The 25,331-nt window shown below is 48.3% G+C and overlaps 1 protein-coding gene across 3 annotated transcripts in view; it reads left to right on the plus strand.

Annotated features, from left to right (window-relative positions):
• TTLL1 (TTL family tubulin polyglutamylase complex subunit L1) overlaps positions 1-25,331 on the plus strand; it is a 55,007-nt gene that overhangs the window by 16,168 nt on the left and 13,508 nt on the right. For 2 of the 3 annotated variants that reach the window (XM_068278165.1, XM_068278164.1), the window contains exons 5-7: positions 1,874-2,008; positions 3,700-3,808; positions 8,430-8,573. In XM_068278165.1, the coding sequence (XP_068134266.1) occupies positions 1,874-2,008; positions 3,700-3,808; positions 8,430-8,573 (388 nt within the window). The remainder of the gene's footprint in view (positions 1-1,873; positions 2,009-3,699; positions 3,809-8,429; positions 8,574-25,331) is intronic. The other variant, XM_068278166.1, reaches the window with a different exon arrangement.

The raw sequence follows: 25,331 nt of genomic DNA on the forward strand, positions 1-25,331 counted from the left end.
ATATTAAAAAGCACCATAGGCACAACATTGTTTCCGATCCCTTGTGCCTCTCATTTTCCACAAGTCATTTTATTAACCCTGTGAATCCCCCATGAGGAGATGGACTGGCCCAAAACCTGTCGTTTCTGTCAGATTTTAACTGCCTACTTTTTTTTGCGATAGTGGTCTCTTAAGCTAAGTAGGTCTAGAGGTTGAATCGATCATTTCCAACAGGTTTGATTTCCCGAACGCTTCTGCGCAAAATTAATCGGAAACCTGATCGAACCTGTTAGAAATGATCCATTTGATCTGACGGGAAATTGCCTATTGTGTACCAGCATAGCTCCCAACTGTCCCTCTTTCTCCCTCATTTGTCCCTCTTTCAGGACTCATGTATAGATCTGTGTAAATATACGTATTTTTCTACTGAGAAATGTGTTTAACTGACTCTAGACTTAATTCCTATCATCTGTACTCTAATATTCTTACACTAAAAAGCATACCATTCTATTCATTATTTTCTCCTGTGCCCCTCTGTGCTGTTTCTGCCACTCTCTGCTGCAATCCTGGCTTGTAATTAACAGTTTTAGGCAGTGTTTACAAACAAACTAACCAGCTTGTAATAGGCTCAGCTAAGCATAGTGTGTGAGGCATTCAGAGTGTGCAGGGGGCCTGCAGAGGGTGTGTATCGCTTCTACCAATCACAAGGTCTGAATGATAAAACTACAGCTTTTGCTTCTGAATTCTTTGTGATATGCATGACAAGGATTGGGGTGGGGGGTGCATGACAACCAAGCTTCTTGCCCTTCCTGATGATTATGAGGGGTGGAGAGTGAGTGATAGCCCTAGCCTCTCTTCTATTGCCCTAAGTTAGGGGAGGGTAAGTGGCAGCCAGGATCATGCTTCCTCCCAGAAGGCAATGTGGCACACTGAGATACCACAGAGCCTCTTGCTTGTGATGGCCACACCCCTTCCACTGCCAGCAACATGAGGGAGGGTACCTGGCAGCCCAGCAACATGCCCTTTCTGAAGATTATGAGGGTTTGAGAGTGAGTGATAGCCCTAGCCTCTCTCTTCTATTGCCCTAAGTAAGAGGGGAGGGTAAGTGGCAGCCAGGATCATACTTCATCCCAGAAGGCAATGTGGGACACTGAGATACCACAGAACCTTGTCTTGTGATGGCCACACACCCTCCACTGCCAGCAACATGAGGGAGGGTACCTGGCAGCCCAGCAACATTCCCTTTCTGAAGATTATGAGGGGTGGAGAGTGAGTGATAGCCCTAGCCTCTCTCTTCTATTGCCCTAAGTAAGACAGAGGGTAAGTGGCAGCCAGGAACATATTTCCTCCCAGAAGGCATTGTGGCACACTGAGATACCACAGAACCACTTATGATAGCTACACCCCCTCTACTGGCAACAGTAGAAGTGGGGGTGCATAGCAGCCCAGCCACACCCACTTTTTGAAGGAGAGGGGCCTGGACATCCCTCCAGAAGACAGGAAGGGTAAGCAACCAGGGCAATACTAGCACATTATCTACTGTATTTACAGGATGCTGTATCTTGTATTGTTATATATGTAATATTGCTGGTCAGGGCCGGATTTAGGCCTAGGCCACCTAGGCCCTGGCCTAGAGCACCACAGGAGGAAGGGCACCAAAGCAGCAGGCTAAACTAGCTACCTATACTGGAGAGAAAGGGGGAGGAGTCATCTGGCTACCTATACTGGGGGGTCATCAGGTTACCTATACTAGAGGGAAGGGGGGAGGGGTCATCTCACTACCTACTGAAAGGGGGCAGTTGGTGACAGTGGCCTAGGACGGTAAAGAGTTCAAATCCGGCCCTGTTGCTGGTATCATATTATATGTAAGTCTAACCCAGCGTGTGCCTTTCAGGTTTGTGTCTCAGTCTTCCAAGGAAGCCTACGTCATCTCGTTATACATTGACAATCCTCTGCTGATCGGAGGGAGGAAGTTTGACCTGCGTCTCTATGTCCTCGTCACCACGTACCGACCGCTGAAGTGCTACATGTAAGACGATTTCTCTTATCAATGGTCGGGGAGGACTGTGTCATCATCGGGGGGGGGGGGGGGGGGGGAGGGGGGTGTTCAACGTTTGTGGAATGATAACCCCACCTCACACTGGTTGCTATGAATGTTGTCACTCATAGCAACGAGGGAGTGGCAGAAGGGAGCCCCTCCTCTCAGAATGACATAATCGGGCAAGATGCTGATAATTCTGTTATGATGCAAATATTATGCAAAATTATGCAGCATTCAATTGGCCAGTCTCCAAGCTTCCTAAGTTTGCATAACGTTAGAATAGAATTGCATGACCTCGAATTGCAAAACACAGGTCATCCCTAGCGAACAGGTTCAGTGTGTGTTATATCCTGAGTGTTATACCTCTGTTTCCCCGACAATAAGATATCCCCCGAAAGTAAGGCCTAGCCGGAAATTTTGAGCATGCTTGAAATATAAGCCATACCCCGAAAGTAAACCCTAGCGGTAGTACGGGGAAAAATTATGGCAACTTGTGTTATTATTGGAGCCGATGGTCTTGCGGGTGGGACCATGGCTCTGTCATTGGGCCAATCGCTGCACTTGGTGCTACTCAGCGAATGCAGTAATTGGCCCAATAACGGAGCTATGATCCCGCCTGCGAGAACATCGGTTCCAGTAGGAACACAAGTTGCCATACTTCTTCTCCATATGCTGAAGCTCAGGGAAACTGCAGCATGGGTCTGGGGGAAAGACGGAGGACATGGGGGACACAGGAGGACATGGGTACAGAGGGGGACAGCAGGAGGAGACTAGAGGTACAAGGGGGATACAGGAGCACACTAGAGGTGGATCCAGCAGAGGAAGAGGTGGCATAGTGGGGAAGGCAAAAGGACACAGCACAGGAACTTGTCTTTAGGAGCATAAATGAATAAAAGATGCTGTCTTATTTTGAGGGAAACGCCATATAATATGCATTGTCTTTTGAGCCATAGGAGGAGCCATAACCTTGCTATTAGTTTAGGTATGAGTAAACACTTGAAACACATTTCACCAAACAAAAGCTGTGAGTGAGTTCTCCTCACAAAGACAATTCCACACACACATTTTAGTTTTCATATCTGCAGCTCCCTTTTAGAGATAGAAATATTTATCTTTCTTACTCTCTGAGAAGCATTTCAACAGTGCTGACTGACTGCTTGACCTTCATTTACCCCCCCCCCCCCATCAGTGTTAAAGAGAACAGCAGAGGAACAGATAACCCAATATTGTGGATAGCAGCTTTCACATGTTGCTCAGGAACACCAACTATGCTGGTAAGGTCATTTGTAGAATTTGCAAAAAGCAAGCCGCTCCCAGGACAGAAGGAGCAGATTTTGCGAGGAGGGGGGAGGCAGAAGAGCAGCAGTGTTTCATTTGACTTGCACAGCAGAAGGGAGGAGGTGGCACTGCTGTCCTGACTGAGGAGGAGTGGCTGAGGGTGAGCAGTTTGTTTGTCACAGACTCACAGCCAGCCAGTGTGCTATTGTGTTGAGCTGCAGCATGTCATGTGAGGACATTAAATGAAGCAGAGCTAATTGCCGGCTGCTGTGCAATCATTCCAAATCGGGAGGGGGCACGTCCTCACAAGTTTGCGTCACGCAGCAAAAAGTCTACAACCGGCCCTGACTGCTGTATAATATTATTATTATTATGCTTTAGTAATATGAGTTTCTGCGCAGGTACAAGCTGGGGTTCTGCCGCTTTTGCACTGTGAAATATACTCCAAGCACCAGCGAGCTGGACAACATGTTCGTGCATCTCACCAATGTCGCCATTCAGAAACACGGGGTAAGTATTGCTCAGCTCCGCCCTTAATGTAATGAGAATAGGAAGGGGAGGGGCTAAGCTGGACTTTCGTAGCTCGATTTTTCACATGTCCTCAAGAATCTGCTGCCCTGATATGCTAATAACTCTGCCTCGATGCAAATTGTATGCAGTTTGGAATTGGGCTTATCCAAAGTGTCAAGGCTGGTTCAAGCCCCAGTTGGACCCCAGGGCGAAGGTAACCTGGGGCCCTCTTCCGACCCCCCCCCCCTACCCCCCAATCGCAGCAAACTTTACCCCCAAGTGCTGCTGGGCCCCCATGCTGCCGGACTCCCTACCCTTCAGGTCTCCCCCGGGGTCTCTGCACAATTTGTGTAAGGATTATAACTCACCTGTCTCTTCTCAGTGACTCAGTGTTTGGTGTAATTACACAATAACATGTGATGGGTGTGAAGAAGATACAAGCAGCAGGGATGAAGATGGGAAGCAGGAACAGAGCAGGGCACCAGGACAGGTGAGTTGTAATCATTAGTTGAGGGTCCTCGGGGAGACCTGGGAGGGGTCTGGCAGCACAGCGGGCCCAGCAGCACTTGGGGGCCCTGGGGTATTTGCCCCCTTTGCCTGACAGGTAGCGCCGGCCCTGCAGCAAGGACATTTGATTGGACCAAATCTAAGCTACATAGTATTGTTAGCGTCTCATTGGCTATCTCTGCTTTGCACCCTCCTCCAATCAGGACATGGGCGGGGAAGGTTGCCAACCTGCCTCTAAGCCCCTCGACGCCTCTCCCCTGGGGGCATGGGGGGCAGTGTGTGGATGGCTATCACAGTCTGCAAATAAGATTCTACACATTGATGGGGGACAGTAATGGCTGGTCAACACTGAAAATAGCAATCACAAACACAGGGCAATGCAATTGCGATTTTCACTACTTTTCAAAATGCGCGATTATAGGTGTGATCATCGGGTTTTCAAAACATAATTGCGTGTGATTGCGATTTTCAGGGGGGGAAAAGAGACGGTGAATGGGAGAATGCAAAAAAAAAAAAAAAAAGTGGGACAGAGCTGTCCCCCATACAGCGTTGCAGTAGATCGCAGCACTGTACAACTGATCACTGGAGGTTTTTTCTGTTTTTATACCTGCCAGCCGCAGGCAGGTTGTTTTTATGATGCGGGGCTACGTAACTAAGGTGAGGAGGCGCACACATCGACGCGCGCAATCCCCGCTCGTCTCCGCCCACCGCTCTTGACGCCTTTCGGTGTTAGGTGGTCCTGGGGCTGCCACCTCCCCGATGTGGCAGCCCCAGGACTGGGGCTCGGAAAGGGGTTAACATGCTTTTTTCAATGAGATAGGAAATGTTTGGGAAGTGCTGCTAAGTACTGGGGTATACATTTGAATCCTTATCTCTTTGTTTACTGTTATCTAATTCCTTTTACACTTTTCTGATGGCAGTCTGCTGTAATCTGACCACAGAATGAGTCCTGAGGGGAGGGGGAATTCCCTCAGAGTGCATCTTTTAATCCTGTGTGTACACAGAGCTCACAGAGAACAAGGGAAATGTATCTTATGTGCAACATACGCATTTGTAATTGTGTGTGTGTGAAACCTGATACCTGAAAGGCTTTTGTTTTCATGTAACTCTTCTTTAATATTAGACTGTTCTCAGCATGTCAGACTGCAGAGATTCACCTTTGCAAATGAGACATTCCAAATGTAGCTAGAATCTGCACACAATGAATTAAAGCTTTTGCCTTTGATATTTAACATGAAAAGGAGGAAAATGTTTACACAGCTACTTAGACGTTATTTTAGAACACTTGGGTATTTTATAGTGTTCCTTTAAGCTGCATTGCTAAAGCGGCACAGCTAAATGTGATAGAGTGCTTGTTAACCTCTTGAGCCCCAGTGGTTTATACCCCCCCTGGTGACCAGGCCATTTTTTTTTACAATTCGGCACTTCATAACTTTAAGGGTTTTATTGCTCGATCATACAGCTTAGCACCCAAATCATTTTTACCTCCTTTTCTTCTCACAAATACAGCTTCCTTTTGGTGGTATTTGATTGCTGCTGCTATTTTTTAGTTTTTTTATTTTAATGAAAAAAGACCTAAATGTTATTAAAAAATACACATAACGCTTAGTTAATTGGCTTCTGCTTTAATTGGCCCTAGACTACGATAAAAACACTATACAAATCATACATAGACATATGCCTTTGATAGGGATTAGATTGTGAGCCCCTCCGAGGGACAGCTAAGTGACAAGACAATACACTGTGCAGCAATGCGTAAGATGTCAGCGCTACATTTGCTTGTGTAAATAAAAAAAAACAGCCTGCCAGCTCCTATCGATGGCTGGCAGGCTGAACTCTGGGGCCCGCTGGGTTTACTGATGGCAGCTCTGCAAGCTCCCATCAAATCTCACTCCTTGCCAGATGGCACCATATGGCATTGCTAAGACCTGAGAGCCGCGTTCCCGTCGCCATCCTGCGTTAGGGGGACAGGAAGCGGTTAAACAGAAGAGTGGCCACTATGCACGTCTTATAGCAGCGCTCGCTGCTATGTAAGGAGCGTGCCTTCCTTATTTACGAGCGTTGCTTACATAGCGACGCGTGTAACTTTAACAGCGGGCAGTCATGTGAACAGCGATACTTCACTAGCGGCTGCTACTATGTTAATTAACATAGTTAATACTATGTAAATTAAAATAGTAGTGGTGGCAATACTTCACAGGACCGCCTGCAGTTAAAGTTATGTGGTATGTAAGCAACGCGCATAACTAAGGAAAGCGAGCGCTGCTATGTAAGACGTGCATAGCGGATACTCTTCTGTTTAACGAGCGCTCTAACACATTAAGCTGCGCTGCTTTAGCAGCGCAGCTTAAAGAATCACTATCGCGAAAAATTGTAAAATTAAAAATACGTGTAGATATATACAAATAAAAAGTATGTTTCTTCCAGAGTAAAAAGAGCCATAAATTACTTTTCTCCTATGTTACTGTCATTTACAGTTGGTAGGAGAAATCTGACAGAACTGACAGGTTTTGGACTAGTCCATCTCCTCGTGGGGGATTCTCAGCAAGGGTTTTATTGTTTATAAATACATTCCCTGAAAAGGATTTATACAATGATGCTGGCCAGCCTCCTTGCTTGCTGCACACTTTTTTGGCAGTTGGACAGAGCAACTACCATTCACTTTTGAAAATAAACAAAACCTAGGGAATCGCCCATGAGGAGATAGCCTAGTCCAAAACCTGTCGGTTCACTTAGATTTCTAATACCTATTGCAAGTGACAGCAACATAGGAAAAAAGTAATTTATGGCTTATTTTACTCTGGAAGAAACGTACTTCTCATTTGTATGTGTTTACATGTATTGTAAATTTAGTTTTTCGCGATAGTGGCCCTTTAATGAATCAAGCCCCAAGTTTGTTATTTGATTTTTTTTTCTTGCACTCCCATTGATTTCATCAAAATGCAGGAAAAATGCTGCGCATTACATGTACATACACACGTTGGATTTTTCTAAACGACCGGTCGTTTGAACGTCTGGTCGTTTGGACGTCAAATCGGGCATTTGTACGGTTGGTCGGTCGTTCAGCTGATAAGACTTGATTTGAACGATCCGCTTGGCGGATCGTTCAAATCCAGTCTTTTTTCAGCTGAACGACCGACTGTATACACGCTCGATTTGACGTCCAAACAACCTGACGTTCAAACGTCCAAACGACCGGTTGTTTAGAAAAATCCGACGTGTGTACGGACCTTATAGGATTGATTCACTAAACCGTGATATGACAAATAGCACACCTTATCAAGGATATCACACTTTATCAAAGATAGCACACCTTATCAAAGATAGCACACCTTATCAAAGTTAACATGCCTTATTAGAGTAGCATAGCAAGCGCTACAAACCCTCAGGGGCTCAGGGCAGGACGAGTGCCATTGCCAATTAGCAGGCATAAGTTCGTAGCGCTCGCTATGCTACTCTGATAAGGCGTGTTAACTTTCACAAGGTGTGCTATTTGTCATATCACAGCTTAGTGCATCAAGCCCTATGTTTGCAACTGGGTGAAAATCACAATGTTAAAGTACACCTGAACTGAGAGGGATATGGAGACTGACATATTTATTTTCTTTTAAACAATGCAGATTGCCCAACTGGCCTGCTGATCCTCTGCCTCTAATACTTTTATCCATAGGCCCTGAACAAGCATATGCTGATCAGGTGCTCTGACTGAAGTGTGACTGGATTAGCTGCACATTTGTTTCAGGTGTGTGATTCAGACACGTCTGCAGTTAAAGAGATCAGCAGGACAGCCAGGCAACTGGTATTGTTTAACAGGAAATAAATATGGCTGCCTCCATATCCCTCTGTCTTCAGAAGTACTTTAAACATGGAGTCCTTGCAATTGGCAAATCACATGTATTTAGGATCCTAAGAACAGGCCCTAAAGACAAGTGTTGGATTCCTCTAAGCCTTTTAATCAGTAAAACATGAAGTATGTGACTTGGAGGCCAGCCATTATGTCCTTCTGATGCCGGAGTCATCCTGTAAGTAGAATTGATTCTCCTGCCCAGCGTTAGTCCATTAATGTGCAGCCCGCAGCTCCTCTCTGGTTATAACGCACTTCTCTCCACTGCAGGATGACTACAATCACATTCACGGCGGGAAGTGGACGGTCAGTAATTTGCGGCTCTACCTGGAGAGCACCAGAGGACGAGACGTCACCGACAAACTGTTTGATGAGATTCACTGGATTATCGTGCAGTCGCTGAAGGCCGTGGCGGTGAGTCACTCCATGTCCTGCGGGGACACAGAGGCCTCGCGAATCGGAGGGGCTGATTTATGAATGTTGTCCTTGGCTGGTTACTCTGATGAATGGAAGGATTTCGGAGAACCTGAACGGAAATGGTTATAATTTATCTCCTGTCGGGTGGTAAAAGTTTGCAACCCGTGCCTGAGTTTGCAAAGTTTTGTGATTTAAGAAATGAGAGCGGCAGCGCCTGCTGCCAATCACTGGGTTAGTCCAGGTGTTGAGAATTGGTAACAAAAGCTTCTGCTCTGTGCAGCCGATCACTCTTAAGTGGAAGATGTGATTTTTTAGGCAGTCAGTACGCTGTAGAAAGGTAGTGCAGATGGGGACGGTCTGCCCATAAAGCTGCCTAAACGACTTGCGTCAGGCAGCGTCTTCCAAGGGGTGGAATCCTGCCTGCCGCCCTCCCTAGCCGCTCGGTTTCCTTCTCGAGTTAGCGGCCCCCTCTTCCACCACATCTCTGTCCCCCTCGCTAAACCTCAGATCAGCGGTGACCCAGCCGCAGGTAGTGAAGAGATACGAGAGCGGTTCCCATAGCGGCGCATATATAGGAAGCACTTGTTACCAAGGGAACTGCTCTCCTTTCTCTTCACTGCCTGCGGCCGGGTCACCGCTGATCTGAAGTCTAGGGAGAGGCAATGTGGACTGTGGTGGAGGAGAGGCCCGCGTCTCGAGAACGTAATCGAGTGGCGGCCGGGGAGGGAGGTGGGGACAGGCTGGCTACCTATACCTGGAGCAAATATACCAGCTGGCTACTTATACTAGGGTCGGCTATACCTGGCTATCTACCTATACTGGGGGTGTTTTTTTATTTTATTTTGGGTCCCTCCACAGCTATGAAGTGTGGTACAAATTGCTGGGCAATCATTCCAAAACGTGGCGGGGAGGGGAAGGGGGGGGGGGGTGCATCCTCACAAGTCTGCCTCCGGCAGCACAAAATATAGAACCAGTTTTGCAGTTTGAGCTTACAGTCTCAATGGCCATCCCCAAACATGAGACTTCTGGCCCGTTACCCTCATTACTACTTTCTGCGATTAAAATTCATTTGGTTGCTGCCTCCAAAGAAGCGCACAGTCCTTACCCAACGCTTCAATCCTCAATGTTAACCTGAAGTTAGGAAACTCTTCGGGAACTATTCATGCCCCCAACTAGTTCCTCTGGTGAGTGTATCGCTGCTGCGCCTGCATAAGTCTGGACTCGCGCATGTGCAGTAGCAATGCACTCTCCCTTGGAACTTGCGTATTTGAGCTGTTCGACCAAGCAATTCGCATAGTTTCACCGCCGTAGAGCGTTTGAATGACAAGCCGGGCGGAGGAGCAGTAAGACACTACTATGTATGCGAAGAATACATACATGGGAGGACTAGCCAAGGGGGAAGAATTCCCCCCAGACTGCCTCTCATAATGATTTAGGGCTGGTACAGTGCCTGGTGCATTCATGTTTTTGTATAAGGCAATGTGAACCACTAGGCTGGCTGAGGGAAAGAAATGCTCAATTACAGAGCAATTAGAGGGCGGGCAAGCACTTAAATATACACAGCATGATGCAGAGCAGAGGCCTGCCTGCAGGGTCCATGGGAAAAGAAAATCTGTCTAGTCTCTCACCATTGTTAAAATGACTGCATGTGCACAGCTACATAAGGGATTGTCTAGGTTGAAAAGTTTTCGACAGTCACTAGACTCCAGAAGGGTTGCTTGCAGACAGTCCCTAGACTTCAGGAGGGCTGCTTGCAGACAGTCTCTAGACTCCAGAAGGGCTGCTTGCAGACAGTCTCTAGACTGCAGGAGGGCTGCTTGCAGACAGTCCCTAGACTCCAGAAGGGCTGCTTGCAGACAGTCTCTAGACTGCAGGAGGGCTGCTTGCAGACAGTCCCTAGACTCCAGAAGGGCTGCTTGCAGACAGTCTCTAGACTGCAGGAGGGCTGCTTGCAGACAGTCCCTAGACTCCAGAAGGGTGGCTTGCAGACAGTCTCTAGACTCCAGAAGGGCTGCTTGCAGACAGTCTCTAGACTGCAGGAGGGCTGCTTGCAGACAGTCCCTAGACTCCAGAAGGGCTGCTTGCAGACAGTCTCTAGACTGCAGGAGGGCTGCTTGCAGACAGTCCCTAGACTCCAGAAGGGCTGCTTGCAGACAGTCTCTAGACTGCAGGAGGGCTGCTTGCAGACAGTCCCTAGACTCCAGAAGGGCTGCTTGCAGACAGTCTCTAGACTGCAGGAGGGCTGCTTGCAGACAGTCCCTAGACTCCAGAAGGGTGGCTTGCAGACAGTCTCTAGACTCCAGAAGGGCTGCTTGCAGACAGTCTCTAGACTGCAGGAGGGCTGCTTGCAGACAGTCCCTAGACTCCAGAAGGGCTGCTTGCAGACAGTCTCTAGACTGCAGGAGGGCTGCTTGCAGACAGTCCCTAGACTCCAGAAGGGCTGCTTGCAGACAGTCTCTAGACTGCAGGAGGGCTGCTTGCAAACAGTCCCTAGACTCCAGAAGGGCTGCTTGCAGACAGTCTCTAGACTGCAGGAGGGCTGCTTGCAGACAGTCCCTAGACTCCAGAAGGGTGGCTTGCAGACAGTCTCTAGACTCCAGAAGGGCTGCTTGCAGACAGTCTCTAGACTGCAGGAGGGCTGCTTGCAGACAGTCCCTAGACTCCAGAAGGGCTGCTTGCAGACAGTCTCTAGACTGCAGGAGGGCTGCTTGCAGACAGTCCCTAGACTCCAGAAGGGTGGCTTGCAGACTGTCTCTAGACTCCAGAAGGGCTGCTTGCCGACAGTCCCTAGACTCCAGGAGGGCTGCTTGCAGACAGTCCCTAGACTCCAGGAGGGCTGCTTGCAGACAGACCCTAGACTCCAGGAGGGCTGCTTGCAGACAGTCCCTAGATTCCAGGAAGGCTGCTTGCAGGTGAATTCTTATGATAAATTCTGAATGCGACGCAAACCCCAGCCATTGTAATTCAAAATGTATTATGTGCCCCTGGTGCCAGTGCATTATACTTTACCTGCCATGTTGTCCCTCAAGTGTTCTTACTGTATGTCCCACGTGACCACTGACATTTAGCACGTGGGGCGCGTGTGTGATGTCATTTGGACTTGGGCTGCCATGAAAACGGGCCTCTTGTTTGTGTTTTCCTTCCAGGCCAAAAGGTCCCAGTCGTCCCCTAGATACAAAAATGTGTTGTACTCGTCCACTGCGATACAGCATAGTGAGCAGGACACAGTGCAAACCAACCCAAGAGGAATTGTAGAAAAAATGTATACAGTGGGTTGCAAAAGTATTCGGCCCCCTTGACGTTTACCACATTTTGTCATATTACTGTCACAAACATGAATCAATTTTATTGGAATTCCACGTGAAAGACCAATACAAAGTGGTGTACATGTGAGAAGTGGAACGAAAATCATACAGCATTCCAAACATTTTTTACAAATAAATAACTGCAAAGTGGGGTGTGCGTAATTATTCAGCCCCCTGAGTCAATACTTTGTAGAACCACCTTTTGCTGCAATTACAGCTGCCAGTCTTTTAGGGTATGTCTCTACCAGCTTTGCACATCTAGAGACTGAAATCCTTGCCCATTCTTCTTTGGAAAACAGCTACAGCTCTAACGCATAGCTATGTTTTGTTTTAAACCATTCCATTGTTGTCCTGGCTTTATGTTTAGTGTCATTGTCCTGCTGGAAGGTGAACCTCCGCCCCAGTCTCAAGTCTTTTGCAGTGTCCAAGAGGTTTTCTTCCAAGTTTGCCTTGCATTTGGCTCCATCCATCTTCCCATCAACTCTGACCAACTTCCCTGCTGAAGAGATGCCCTCACAGAGCAGCTGTATTTGTACTGACATTAGATAACACACATGTGCACTCTATTGAGTCATTAGCACTCATCAGGCAATGTCTATAGGCAACTGACTGCACTCAGGTCAAAGGGGACCGAATAATTACGCACACACCACTTTGCAGTTATTTATTTGTAAAAAATGTTTGGAGTCATGTATGATTTTTGTTCCACTTCTCATGTGTACACCACTTTGTGTTGGTCTTTCATGTGGAATTCCAATAAAATTGATTCATGTTTGTGGCAGTAATATGACAAAATGTGGAAAACTTCAAGGGGGCCGAATACTTTTGCAACCCACTGTAAATCATTTAGTCAGTGTTTACCCATTGTAAAAAAAAATCACCACTGGTGGTGACATCTTTAATCCTGGCAGGTACAGCTCTGTGTAATGTTTATTTCTGAGAGTTCCGAAGCCAGTGAAAATAATGCCTGGTCTCCCAGAATGCCTATGGGAGGTAAATACCACATAGGAAACAGCCTAGGCTAATCATCACTGGGAGGGAGTGGTTAAATAACAATAAACAGCAATATGTACTGTATATACTCGAGTATAAGTCTAGAAATTTAGGTCTGATTCACTTCATAATAGTAGAGAGGTCGACTTATACACGAGTCACAGGCGACACTGAGCTCACTGAGTAATGTGTGTACTAACAGTGACATTCCCATTTGCAGCAATATACCCAGGTGGTAAGTAAAAAACTTAAAAGGAAATGCCAAGAAAACACAGGTGTGAAAGTCCTGGCTACAACAATTAACAGGGAAAGGGGCAGGGGGGAAATACTGGGCTGCATACAAGGGAGTGAATAAATGCAGCACTTGGGGGCCTGGAGGAGGTATTGGCTGCACTTAACCATTTACCGACATCCTTTCGTATTAAAACGTCATGCTTACCGCTATTAACGGCAACATGACGTTTTAATACGTCGCGCATTCCCGCCGCTGCTACCGCCGTGTGCGCGCCGCTACCGCCGCCATTACCGTCGGGATCCCCTGCTGGGTGATTGGGGAAGAAGACCGAATGGTCCTCTACCCAATCGCAGTGCCTGGAGTGAATGGACGTGACCGCGAACAGCGGCTACGTCCATTCACATAAACAGGAAATGTAACAGTTTAATAAAGTGTAAAAAAAAAAAAAAGTGAACACGTCCTATGAGTGTTCACTAGCGCCATCTTGTGGCCAAAAAGTATATTACACCTACAAAATACATACATTTTCAAGTATATACACATCATTAATAAAATTACACTTCCAACCCTCCCCCCCCCCCCCCCCCCCAAAAAAAGAAAAACACTTGTAAAAAAAAAAAAATCAGCTTAAAAAAAATAAATAGTTGCCTTAGGGACTCGCCTTTTTTTATTCCATATTTTATGGGGGAAAATTAATTTTAATTTATTACATAGGGGCTTGTAATTATGGCCAGAACAAACAGAAAAATAACCACTTATATTTCAAAATAATATACTGTTGCCATACATTGTGATAGGGACATAATTTAAACGGTTTAATTATCGGGACCACTGGGCAAATAAAATGTGTTTGTTTTATCCACAGGAGAATGTTTAATTTTAAAACTATAATGGCTGAACACAGAAATAATGATTTTTTTTCTTTTTTTTTCTGTTTTTCTCATTAAAATGCATTTAGAATAAAAAAAAATTCTTAGCAAAATGTACTATCCACAGAAAGCCTAATTGGTGGCGAAAAAAACGAGGTATAGATCATTTTCTTGTGATAAGTAGTAATAAAGTTATTAGGGAATAAAAGGGAGGAGCGCTGACAACTGAAAATTGCTCTGGTCCGTTAGGATAAAAAGCCTTGGGGGTGAACTGGTTAAAACCTGTAATTAAGAAAAAGTCCCCTGGGGGTTACTTACCTCGTGAGGAGGAAGCCTGTGGATCCTAATGAGGCTTCCCTCGCTCTTCTCTGTCCCTCCTTGTCCAGCTGGAGCCCCCCCAAAGATTGTGATGTAATTATTTACCCTCCGGGATCCAGCGCAGGCGTACTAGCGGATCTCCCTTCAGGATAAGACGGAAATAGCCAAACCCAATCGATCCGTCTACTGCGCAGGCGCAAGTCCTTTTGCACCTGCACAGTAGAGCGGATACAATCGGGTTCGGCTATTTCCGCCTTGCCCAAAGGAAGAGCCACTACTGCCCCTGCGCTGGATCCCGGAAGGTAAATAAATCAGAGCTTGTCAGGCTTGTCGAGGGAGGATTGCGGGACACTTCGGGGGAGCCAGCGCTGGATTGCCTGCAGCTACAGGGGAGGGGGAAGCCTCATTGGCACCCAAAAGCTCAGCACACACCATACAATCTTGGTTGTACAGATTTACCAACTCTATTGGGTATAAGGGCCAACAGATTGATTGGATAAGCTCTTATGCTACATGAAAGTGGTAAGATTGAACAACCAAGATTGTATGGTGTGTGTTGAGCTTTTACGGCTTCCCCCTCCCGAGGTGAATTCCCCCGGGATGTTTTTTTAGTACAGGTTTTCTTTAAGGGACAGGAGACGTTAATGGTTGCAATACTGTATGCAGTGCAGTCATTAACCCCTCCTGAGTCCCAAGTGCAGCCATTAACTTTGCTGGGTAGACTTATACTCGAGTCAGTAAAAAATTCCAGCTTAAGAGGGTTGAATATTGGAGTCGACTTCTACACGAGGTTGACTTGTATTCAACTATATATGGTAGATATAGGAAGTGTTTCTGAAGCTAAAACAAGGAAGATTACCGTTAAGTGGGAATCCTAAATAATTTGCTGCATTGTACTATATTTCTTTACAGTGCCTCTTTATGTCGGAATAAGAGATAAAAGTTAATTCCAAATTTGTTTTTTTTATTTTTTTTTATTTTTAGTGAACTATTTGGCTAAGCCAACTGTTTTTGCGTAAACTCTGTGATATGTATTTGTGTTGAATAGAACATTATCTCAGATTGCACATGAGCTTCTTTGTCCTCCTCTGGAAACACCTCCTTGCATTCACGTATACAAGACTTCTCACATGCTTCACCCCTCCTCTGGAATAACCTGCCACGAGAACACACCCGTCACTCTCCAACCTTTGAAATCTTAAAACGCTCCCTCAAAACTCACTTTTTCCAACAAGCATACGCTCTAACTTAAGCCATCCCCCCTTCAATCTCTTGCCAAGTAGTACTCCTTACTAGATAAACTAAGCACACACTGCCTGTATGTATACTGCATACTTCCTAGCCTCTTGTTCCCCCATTACTTTAGATTGTAAACTCGCAACATAGGCAAATGCAGGGGGGACTACAGCTGCCCAGAATCCCCCCTCAGACCAGGGCTGGTGCAGAGTCTGGGGACAGGCACATGCTGAGACACCAGAATGTCTGGAGGCATCTTGCAGCTCTCAGCACTGCCCCCTTTTCTTTCCCTACTACTGTTGACTTTGGATGGAGCAGCAGTGTGTGTACAGAGCATGGAGCAACAGCGTGTGTACAGAGCATGGAGCAGCAGTGTGTGTACAGCGCATGGAGCAGCAGCGTGTGTACAGTGCATGAAGCAGCTCTGGGGAATGTGACAGAGTCAGGTATGAGCACAGCCCTGTGCCCTGCTGTGTGAATGCTTCACTTTCCCCTTCATTACCAATGTCCGCTGTCCTCATTAAAATCTGTATACAAACTGCTCCTGATCGATCCCGTTGTCGATCGGGTGCAGATCAGACATTTAGGCCTTGTTCACATCAGGGTCGTTTCTGTGCGCTTTTCCCAGCGCATTGCCCTGTGCGTTCGGCAAGGTATTGATTTTCCCATGTAATTAAATGTGTCTGGTTCACATCTATGCGCTGCGCTGAGCTGCGTTACAAAAACGTAGTGTTGCATGCATTTTTGTGCGTTGAGCTGTAAAGCGTACATCAATGCAAGTGAATGGGTGTGGTTTTTTAGCGCTTACAAGCGCATGTGTTTTTTACACCTATTTGGAAAAAAATACATTTACATATGAAAACAAAGCTTTATTGACCGGAGCAGTTAATTGAAGCGATTATTAACTATGACGATAACCGCGCCCATTTCATTTGGCGGCGTTATTAAATGTACCCTTATTGACAACTGCTACTGCTACAGTAAGCAAAACATGCTTTAAAAAAGCGCACCGCGACGCACTGAAAAGCGCACTAAAGGACACACAAGCGCATGCGGTTTTTATCATGCACTTTTCCATGTTCTTCAACGCACCCAATGTAAACAAGGCCTTAGGAAATAATTGTCAGGTCCTGTCAGTTGGAGGGGAAATTGCATTATGTGTACCCAGCATGATGTCCTAGCATATTGTTATACTGTATTGTGCATTGCTGTGGGAGACCTTTCAGGAATCCCCCCCCTTGAAAATCCTGGGTTTATCATGTTACATTTGTCATGGTAATCACCAGTTCTGTATTTTGTGTCCGTATTTGATGTCTTTATCATTATGCACCCCATGTTTGTTTTCTTATTTTGTGCAGCGCCACAGAATATGTTGGAGCTTTATAAATAAATAATAATAACAGGATAACGCCTGACCAACTTCTTTAACTCCAACTCCCTTCTCGATCCCCTGCAATCTGGTTTTCGCACAGCCCATTTTACAGAAACAGCCCTCACCAAAGTGGTAAACGACCTTGCCCTTGCCAAAGCCGAAGGTAAATACTCCATCCTGCTCCTCCTGGACCTCTCCTCGGCATTTGACACTGTCGACCACTCCCTCCTCCTCCACTCCCTGCAGCTAATAGGCATTCAGGACCTAGCCTTAGCCTGGATCTCCTCCTACCTCTCCAACCGCTCCTTCACAACATTTTTCAATGGCTCCTCATCCACTCCTACACCCCTCTCAGTTGGTGTTCCTCAAGGTTCCGTCCTAGGACCACTACTGTTCTCCCTCTATACTGCCTCAATTGGCAAAATCATCTCCTCCATGGGTTTCAATTACCACCTGTATGCCGATGACACCCAGATATATCTCCACATCCCAGATTTCTCCTCCTCTACCATGGACAAAGTCTCTGCCTGCCTCACATCCATTTCCTCCTGGATGGCCGCCAGGTACCTGAAGCTTAATTTGGACAAGACTGAGCTTCTAATATTCCCACCCCGCACAGCTGCACCCCTCCCAGATCTGCACGTCACTATTGAAAATACTACCATCCGCCCTACCTCCCAAGCCCGCTGTCTAGGCGTTACTCTGGACTCTGAACTTTCCTTTACAGCCCACATCCAAGGTATTGTCAGATCCTGCAACTTCCACCTCCGCAACATCTCCAAGATCCGCTCCTACCTGTCCCCTGACACCACTAAACTCCTTATCCACGCCCTTGTCATCTCCCGCCTAGACTACTGCAATTCTCTTTTGTCTGGCCTCCCCTCTAAACATACTGCCCCACTTCAATTGGTAATGAATGCGGCAGCCAGACTGATACATTCTTCTCACCGCAGCACCTCTGCAACTCTGCTCTGTAAAGCACTACTCTGGCTCCCCATCAGCTTTAGGATCAATTTCAAAATCCTGTGCTTGGCCTACAAATCAGTGCACAAGACCTGCCCGGCCTATATCTCTGATCTGGTCCACAGGCACATACCAGCCCGCCCCCTCCGATCCTCCAATGACCTGCGCCTAGTTGCACCACGCATAACTCAGTCACATGCACGATTGCAGGACTTCACCAGGGCTGCTCCTACTCTCTGGAACTCGCTCCCACCAGCCGTCAGACTCGCCCCCACCTTTAATACCTTCAAACAAGCTCTCAAGACTCACCTCTTCACGCTCGCATACCCCCCTACACCAGCACCATAATATGTTCTGTTAGACCACCTCTCAAAAGATGCACCTATTGTCTCCACCCCACCCTTTAGATTGTAAGCCTCTGGCAGGGCCCTCCTCCCTAATGTATCCAGCTTGATTATGCAATCTTACTCACAACCACCCCTCTTGTAGACTCGAACAGTCTCTATTTTGACCTATGACACTGTATTGTTATCAAATCATTTGCATGATCTTGTTTTGTTGTGAGTTTCCACATACCTCCCAACATTTTAAAATGTGAAATCGGGACACAGGCCACACCCCTAACCACACCCCCAAGTCACGCCTACCATAAAGTTTTTTTTGAAGATTTTTTTTTTTAATATTGATGCACTTATATTTTAAGATAAATATATCCCTCATATACCCTGCCCGTGGGTGGGGCTAACTGTAATGTAGTTATACCAGCTAATGTAGTTATATAAAAAAAAATGAAGTAAATGTACATAATGACAGACAGTGTTTCCCCAGTAAACGCACACAATGAGAGACAGCTTTTCACCAGTAAATGCACATAATAAGAGACAGCTTTTCACCAGTAAATGCACATAATAAGAGACAGCTTTTCACCACTAAATGCACATAATAAGAGACAGCTTTTCACCACTAAATGCACATAAGAGACAGCTTTTCACCACTAAATGCACATAAGAGACAGCTTTTCACCAGTAAATGCATATAATAAGAGACAGCTTTTCACCACCAAATGCACATAATGACAAACAGCCAGTTGTCCCCAGTATATGTAGCCAGGGATATATGTGCCCAGTATATGTAGCCAGAGGTATATGTAGCCAGGGATATATGTGCCCAGTATGTGTAGCCAGAGGTATATGTCCCCAGTATATGTAGTCAGGGGTATATGTGCCCAGTATATGTAGTGAGGTCGTATATGTCCCAGTAAATGTAGGCAGGGGTATATGTGCCCAGTATATGTAGCCAGAGGTATATGTGCCCAGTATATGTAGCCAGGGGTATATGTGCTCAGTATATGTAGCCAGGGGGATATGTGCCCAGTATATGTAGCCAGGGGTATATGTGCCCAGTATATGTAGCCAGAGGGATATGTGCCCAGTATATGTAGCCAGGGGGATATGTGCCCAGTATATGTAGCCAGGGGGATATGTGCCCAGTATATGTAGCCAGGGGGATATGTGCCCAGTATATGTAGCCAGGGGGATATGTGCCCAGTATATGTAGCCAGGGGGATATGTGCCCAGTATATGTAGCCAGGGGGATATGTAGCCAGGGGGATATGTGCCCATTATATGTAGCCAGGGGGTATATGTGCCCAGTATATGTAGCCAGGGTGAATATGTCCCAGTATATAGGCAGGTGTATATGTAGCCAGTATATAGGCAGGTGTATATGTAGCCAGAATATGTAGGCAGGTGTATATGTAGCCAGTATATGTAGGCAGGTGTATATGTAGCCAGTATATGTAGGCAGGTGTATATGTGCCCAGAATAGGTAGCCAGGTGTCAAGGAGGGGAGCAGCGCAGAGAAGAGGGAGAGCGTGGGCAGCAGAGGAGAAGGGGGGCAATCTTCCCCCCCCCCCCCCTTCCCTTACGGTGCTCTCCCTCCCTCGCTCTCCCCTCCGGAACTAAGTGCGGGGGCTGGCAGAGGGGCGGAACTTACCTTCGGTGTCTCTGTCCCGTCTGGCCTGGTCTCGTCGCCGGCGCGGGATGATTTGCCACTACTCTGGTCTGATCCCAGACCAGAGCAGCGGCTGCAGAACCAGAACTTCCGGCCGGCGCTTGGAGCGACACGGAAGGTAAGTCCCGCCCGCTGCCAAGCGCCGCCACACACACAGTATTGGAGGGGAGAGCGAGGGAGGCAGAGCACCCTAAGGTGAGAGAAGGGGGGGAGATGGTCCCCTTCTCCGCCGCTGCCCACCGCTTTCCCTCCACTGCGCTGCTCCCCTCCTGTTATGGACGGCTGTCAATACTGACAGCTGCCCGGGACTTGGGGGGCTGATACCGGGATAGCGGGAGAGCCCCCCAAAATCGGGAGAATCCCGACGAAAACGGGACGGTTGGGGGCTATGGTTTCCGTATGTTCTACCTGTATGTTAACCCATCTATTGTGCAGAGCTGCGTAATATGTTGGCGCTTTATAAATACAATAAATAATAATAATAACATGCGATCAGAGGCTGTGAGCGCAGCTGCCAGCAGGTGGTGCCGGTGGGACGGATTCTGCAGATACAGCCTGACTCCAGCAGGGAAGCCTTGCACAGGCCAGGCGCTTGCTGCAGTCAGTTAGATGATAAAACCGCACAAGCTGTATAATTACAGTGCACTGAGCAGCCCACAGCTTCATGCGGTCATCGGTAACCTAAGTACATGTGTATTCTGAAAGTGCAGACGCCTAACTACAGGGCATAAAACCAATCTCTCTTCTGGGTTGGGAACCGCAAGAAAACGAGTGTATGAGGGAAATGTGCCATATCACACAAGCTTCTGGATCTCTGCGAGCACTGCGGATCTCTGAGCCAAGCTAGTGATGCGCTCGCTAAGACGGGACTGAAACCGCCTATATAGTACGGCAATATTCACATGTCTCCGCCTCCATAACAAGTTTACACGGGTGGGAGTGATCCATTCTGAGCTGAGGCAGATTTTATGCAAATTTGTCCGGATTGTAAATGGACCAATCGAAAGCAGCGACTGCTGCCTTTAGTTCTCTCCAGCTGCCAGTCGTATACGTGCGTCACGTTACTGCAATAACTACAATATGGGCAGCCCTCTCCCCTTGCAGCGCTGGGTCCTCGGTTCAAATCCCAGCCAGGGCACTATCTGCTCAGAGTTATATGTTCTCCCCGTGTCTGCGCGGGTTTCCTCCGGGCACTCAATTTTCCTCCTACATCCCAAAAACATACAGATAAGTTAAAAGAAACCTGAGACATCTCTAATGGGGGTATTTATACTTACCTGGGGCTTCCTCCATCCCCAAGAGGTGCGTTGGCTCCCTGTCCTCTCTGGCCAATCTATTCACTTTTCCACCAGTGCACGACTGTCCACCACTAGCCAGATTACCGGGGGGGATTACAAGGCAATGGAGCGGTCAGAGAGGGCGGCGAGGGAGCCCACGCACCTCTTGGGGATGGAGGAAGCCCCCGGTAAGTATGAATCCCCCCATTAGAGACGTCTCAGGTACACAGGTCCCCCTAAAAAGCTGTGGATCCTACGGTGCCGCAGCGGAATGCTATACGTTACCTGTCCCTGGAAGCAATACAGCTCCCTCTTCACTTCCTCTTCTGTTAAAAAGTGCAGTGCAGCCAGCCAATCACCACGCAGCTTCCGTCCCTGCCACATGACATGTTACTGAAGCCACATGGTCAGTGGCTGGCTGCACGGTACTTGCAGAATGAAGAGGACCTGTATCATCGTTGGGAGAAGTTCATGTATAACACTCCGCTCCTGCTCTGCATTATGTACAGGACCACCCAAGGCCGGCTGTAGACTCTAGACTTTTTGCCGCCTGAGGCAAACTTGAGGATGTGCAATTCCCCCCCCCCCCCCCCCGAAATTATCACTTGCATAGCAGAGGAAAGGGGGTGGCCAGCTGTTCGCCAATTTCTCTCCTCCCCTCCCCTAGAGTAGTAGTAGTAGCAGCAGCAGCAGCAGCAGCAGCAGCAGCAGCAGCAGCAGCAGCAGCAGCAGCAGCAGCAGCAGCAGCAGCAGCAGCAGCAGCAGCAGCAGCAGCAGCAGCAGCAGCAGCAGCAGCAGCAGCAGCAGCAGCAGCAGCAGCTGGATAGTGTAATGGTTAAGGACTCTGCCTCTGACACAGGAGACCTGGGTTCAAATCTTGGCTCTGCCTGTTCAGTAAGCCAGCACCTATTTCAGTAAGGAGTTTCTTGGGCAAGACTCCTTAACACTGCTACTGCCTACTGAGTGCGCTCTAGTGGCTGCCTCGCAAGCGCTTTGAGTCCGACAGGAGAAAGGCGCTATACAAATACTGCAATTATTATTATTATTATTATTAGAGTCCTCCTCCGGTGCTCTCCTCACCCTCCATGCAGAACAGCAGCGGCAAAGCACTCCATGCACAACAGCAGCGGCAAAGCACTTCAACAGCTGCAGGCACATCAAAGGGGAGATCCGCCAGCAACAGGACGTCTCGTCCTGTTGCTGGCGGATCTCCCCTTTGATGTGCCTGCAGCTGCCGGTGTAATGTCTGATTGCGCTGCCCGGAAGCTCCCTTCCACACTGAGTAGCACGGATGCTCAGTGTAAAGTTAATGATGCTGCTGGAGGTAAAATACTAAATATCTCCGCTTCCACACCTCTTACACTCCCCAAATTTTCAGGGTAGGGAGGGGACCCCCCGAACTACCTCTATACCAAATTGCAGCCCCCGAGACCTGCTGGTTCAGGTGATAGATTACAGAAACCTATCTCCTGAATCAGAGAGGCTTGGGGTTGCAATTTGGTATAGAGGTCGTTCGGGGGGTCCCCTCCCTACCCTGAAAATTTGGGGGGTGTAAGAGGTGTGGAAGCGGAGATATTTATTATTTTACCTCCCGCAGCTTCATTCAATAGGAACTGTGGCCCCACAGTCTCCTACTGCGCATGCGGGGCAGCGCAAATCCACAGGCAGCGTAATCAGACACAACACCGGGTCTCCCTGTGATCTGCCCTCCATAGCCGCTGCTTGTCTACTTCCTGTTTCTGCTGCATGAAGTAGACGAGCAGCGGCTATGGAGGGCAGATCACAGGGATAGCCGGTGTTGTGTCTGATTACGCTGCCTTTTGATTTGCGCTGCCCGCATGCGCAGTAGAACACTGTGCGGCCACATTTCCTATTGAATGATGCTGCTGCTGGTAAAATACTAAATATCTCCGCATTCTCACATCCTACACTCCCCAAATTTTCAGGGTAGGGAGGGGACCCCCAGAACGACCTCTATGCCAAATTGCAGCCCCTGAGACCCGCTGGTTCCCGAGATAGGTTTCTGTAATCTATCTCCTGAACCAGCGGGGCTCGGGGGCTGCAATTTGGCATAGTTGGTCGTTCTGGGGGTCCCCTCCCTACCCTGAAAATTTGGGGATTGTATAATGTGTGAGAGCGGAGATATTTAGTATTTCACCTCCAGCAGCATCATTAACTTCACACTGAGCATGCGTGCTACTCAGTGTGGAAGGGAGCTTCCGGGCAGCGCAATCAGACATTACACCGGCAGCTGCAGGCACATCAAAGGGGAGATCCGCTGGCGTCTGGATGTCATGTAAGTGCCTTGTCGCTGCTTTTCTGCATGGATGGGAGCACCGGAGGGGGACCCTGGGGAAACGGTATGCCGCCTGAGGAAGTGGTGTCATAGGTGGCCCACTCCCTCCCTCCTGTGATAAAAGTTAGGGGCGACTCAGCTGACAGATCACTGCAGGGGGGGGGGGGGGGTCCGGCCCAATGTAGTTATGCCCCTGAATCAGAGTCTTACAAATCGATTGCACTGATTACTGGAGGTGGACAGTGAGACGCTGATTATGCCGTCTTGCATGCAAGCTGAAAATACTGGCATCTCATTGGCTGTCTCTACTGATCACATGTTGTGCCGTCACTTCTGCTACACTATACTGTTGATCACATGACTCAGCGCTACAGCATTCAGCATGTTTCTCTCACAGCAGAGTCTGTTGTCAGGCTTGTTTGACAGTCAGGTGCTGCTTGGCCCAGGTTGCCCTGTCTGTGACTTGTATGGCTGCCCCTGTCACTCACACACAGACCTCAGATCAGCGCAACGTGAACAGAGGGGAGAGCAACATAGTGACCTCGGAACACTGCAGATGTGAAAGTGAGGTCATTGCTCATTTCCTTCATTTGTGGGGTGCGGCACGGTTACTATGTGCTGCCTTCCTCTCTTCAGGTCACTGGCGATCTGCAGGTCTTTGAGTGTTGGGGATGAGGAGGCAGCAGAAAGCTATATACCACCACTGACACCAATGCCCTATACGGAGGGCACCTTTGGCTACCTATACTAAGGTGGCTACCTACACGGCGGGGGGGGGGGGGGATGCTGGGGATGGCTATCTATACTGGGAGGACACCTTGGCTACCTATACTGGGGGGGGGGGCATACTGGGGTTTGCTATCTATACTGGGAGGACACCTTGGCTACCTATACTGGGAGGACACCTTGGCTACCTATACTGGGGAGGGGGCATACTGGGGTTCGCTATCTATACTGGGAGGACACCTTGGCTGCCTATACCGGGGGGGGGGGGGGCACCTTGGCTCCCTATACTGGGGGGGGCATACTGGGGAGGGGGCATACTGGGATTGGCTATCTATACTGGGAGGACACCTTGGCTACCTATACAGGGGGGGGGGGCATACTGGGAGGACACCTTGGCTGCCTATACTGGGGGGGGGGCACCTTGGCTCCCTATACTGGGGGGGGGGGGCATACTGGGGTTGGCCATCTATACTGGGAGGACACCTTGGCTGCCTATACTGGGGGGGGAGGCACCTTAGCTACCTATACTGGGGGGGGGGGCATACTGGGGTTCGCTATCTATACTGGGAGGACACCTTGGCTACCTATACTGGGGGGGGGGGGCATACTGGGAGGACACCTTGGCTGCCTATACTGGGGGGGGGCACCTTGGCTCCCTATACTGGGAGGGGGGGGGGGCATACTGTGGTTGGCTATCTATACTGGGAGGACACCTTGGCTATCTATTCTGGGAGGACACCTTGGCTATCCAATACTGGGGGGGGGGGGGGGCATACTGGGGTTTGCTATCTATACTGGGAGGACACCTTGGCTACCTATACTGGGGGGGGGGGCATACTGGGGTTCGCTATCTATACTGGGAGGACACCTTGGCTGCCTATACTGGGGGGGGGGGCATACTGGGGTTCGCTATCTATACTGGGAGGACACCTTGGCTACCTATACTGGGGGTGACTACCTATACGGGGGGCATACTGGGTGTGGTTGCCTATACTGGGGGGGGGTTGCAATTTTGGCTACCCACCTACCTATACTGGATGGCTACCTCTTTTTTGGGGGGAGGGGGACACCTTTTGGCCCCCTGTAATGACTGGAGGGCTCAAATGATGTGCTACTTGAGGCCACAAAAACCTTAGCAGCACCCAAAGGCAT

The sequence above is a fragment of the Hyperolius riggenbachi genome, chromosome 3 (assembly GCF_040937935.1).
Source record: "Hyperolius riggenbachi isolate aHypRig1 chromosome 3, aHypRig1.pri, whole genome shotgun sequence".
NCBI classification, from domain to species: Eukaryota; Metazoa; Chordata; class Amphibia; order Anura; family Hyperoliidae; genus Hyperolius; species Hyperolius riggenbachi.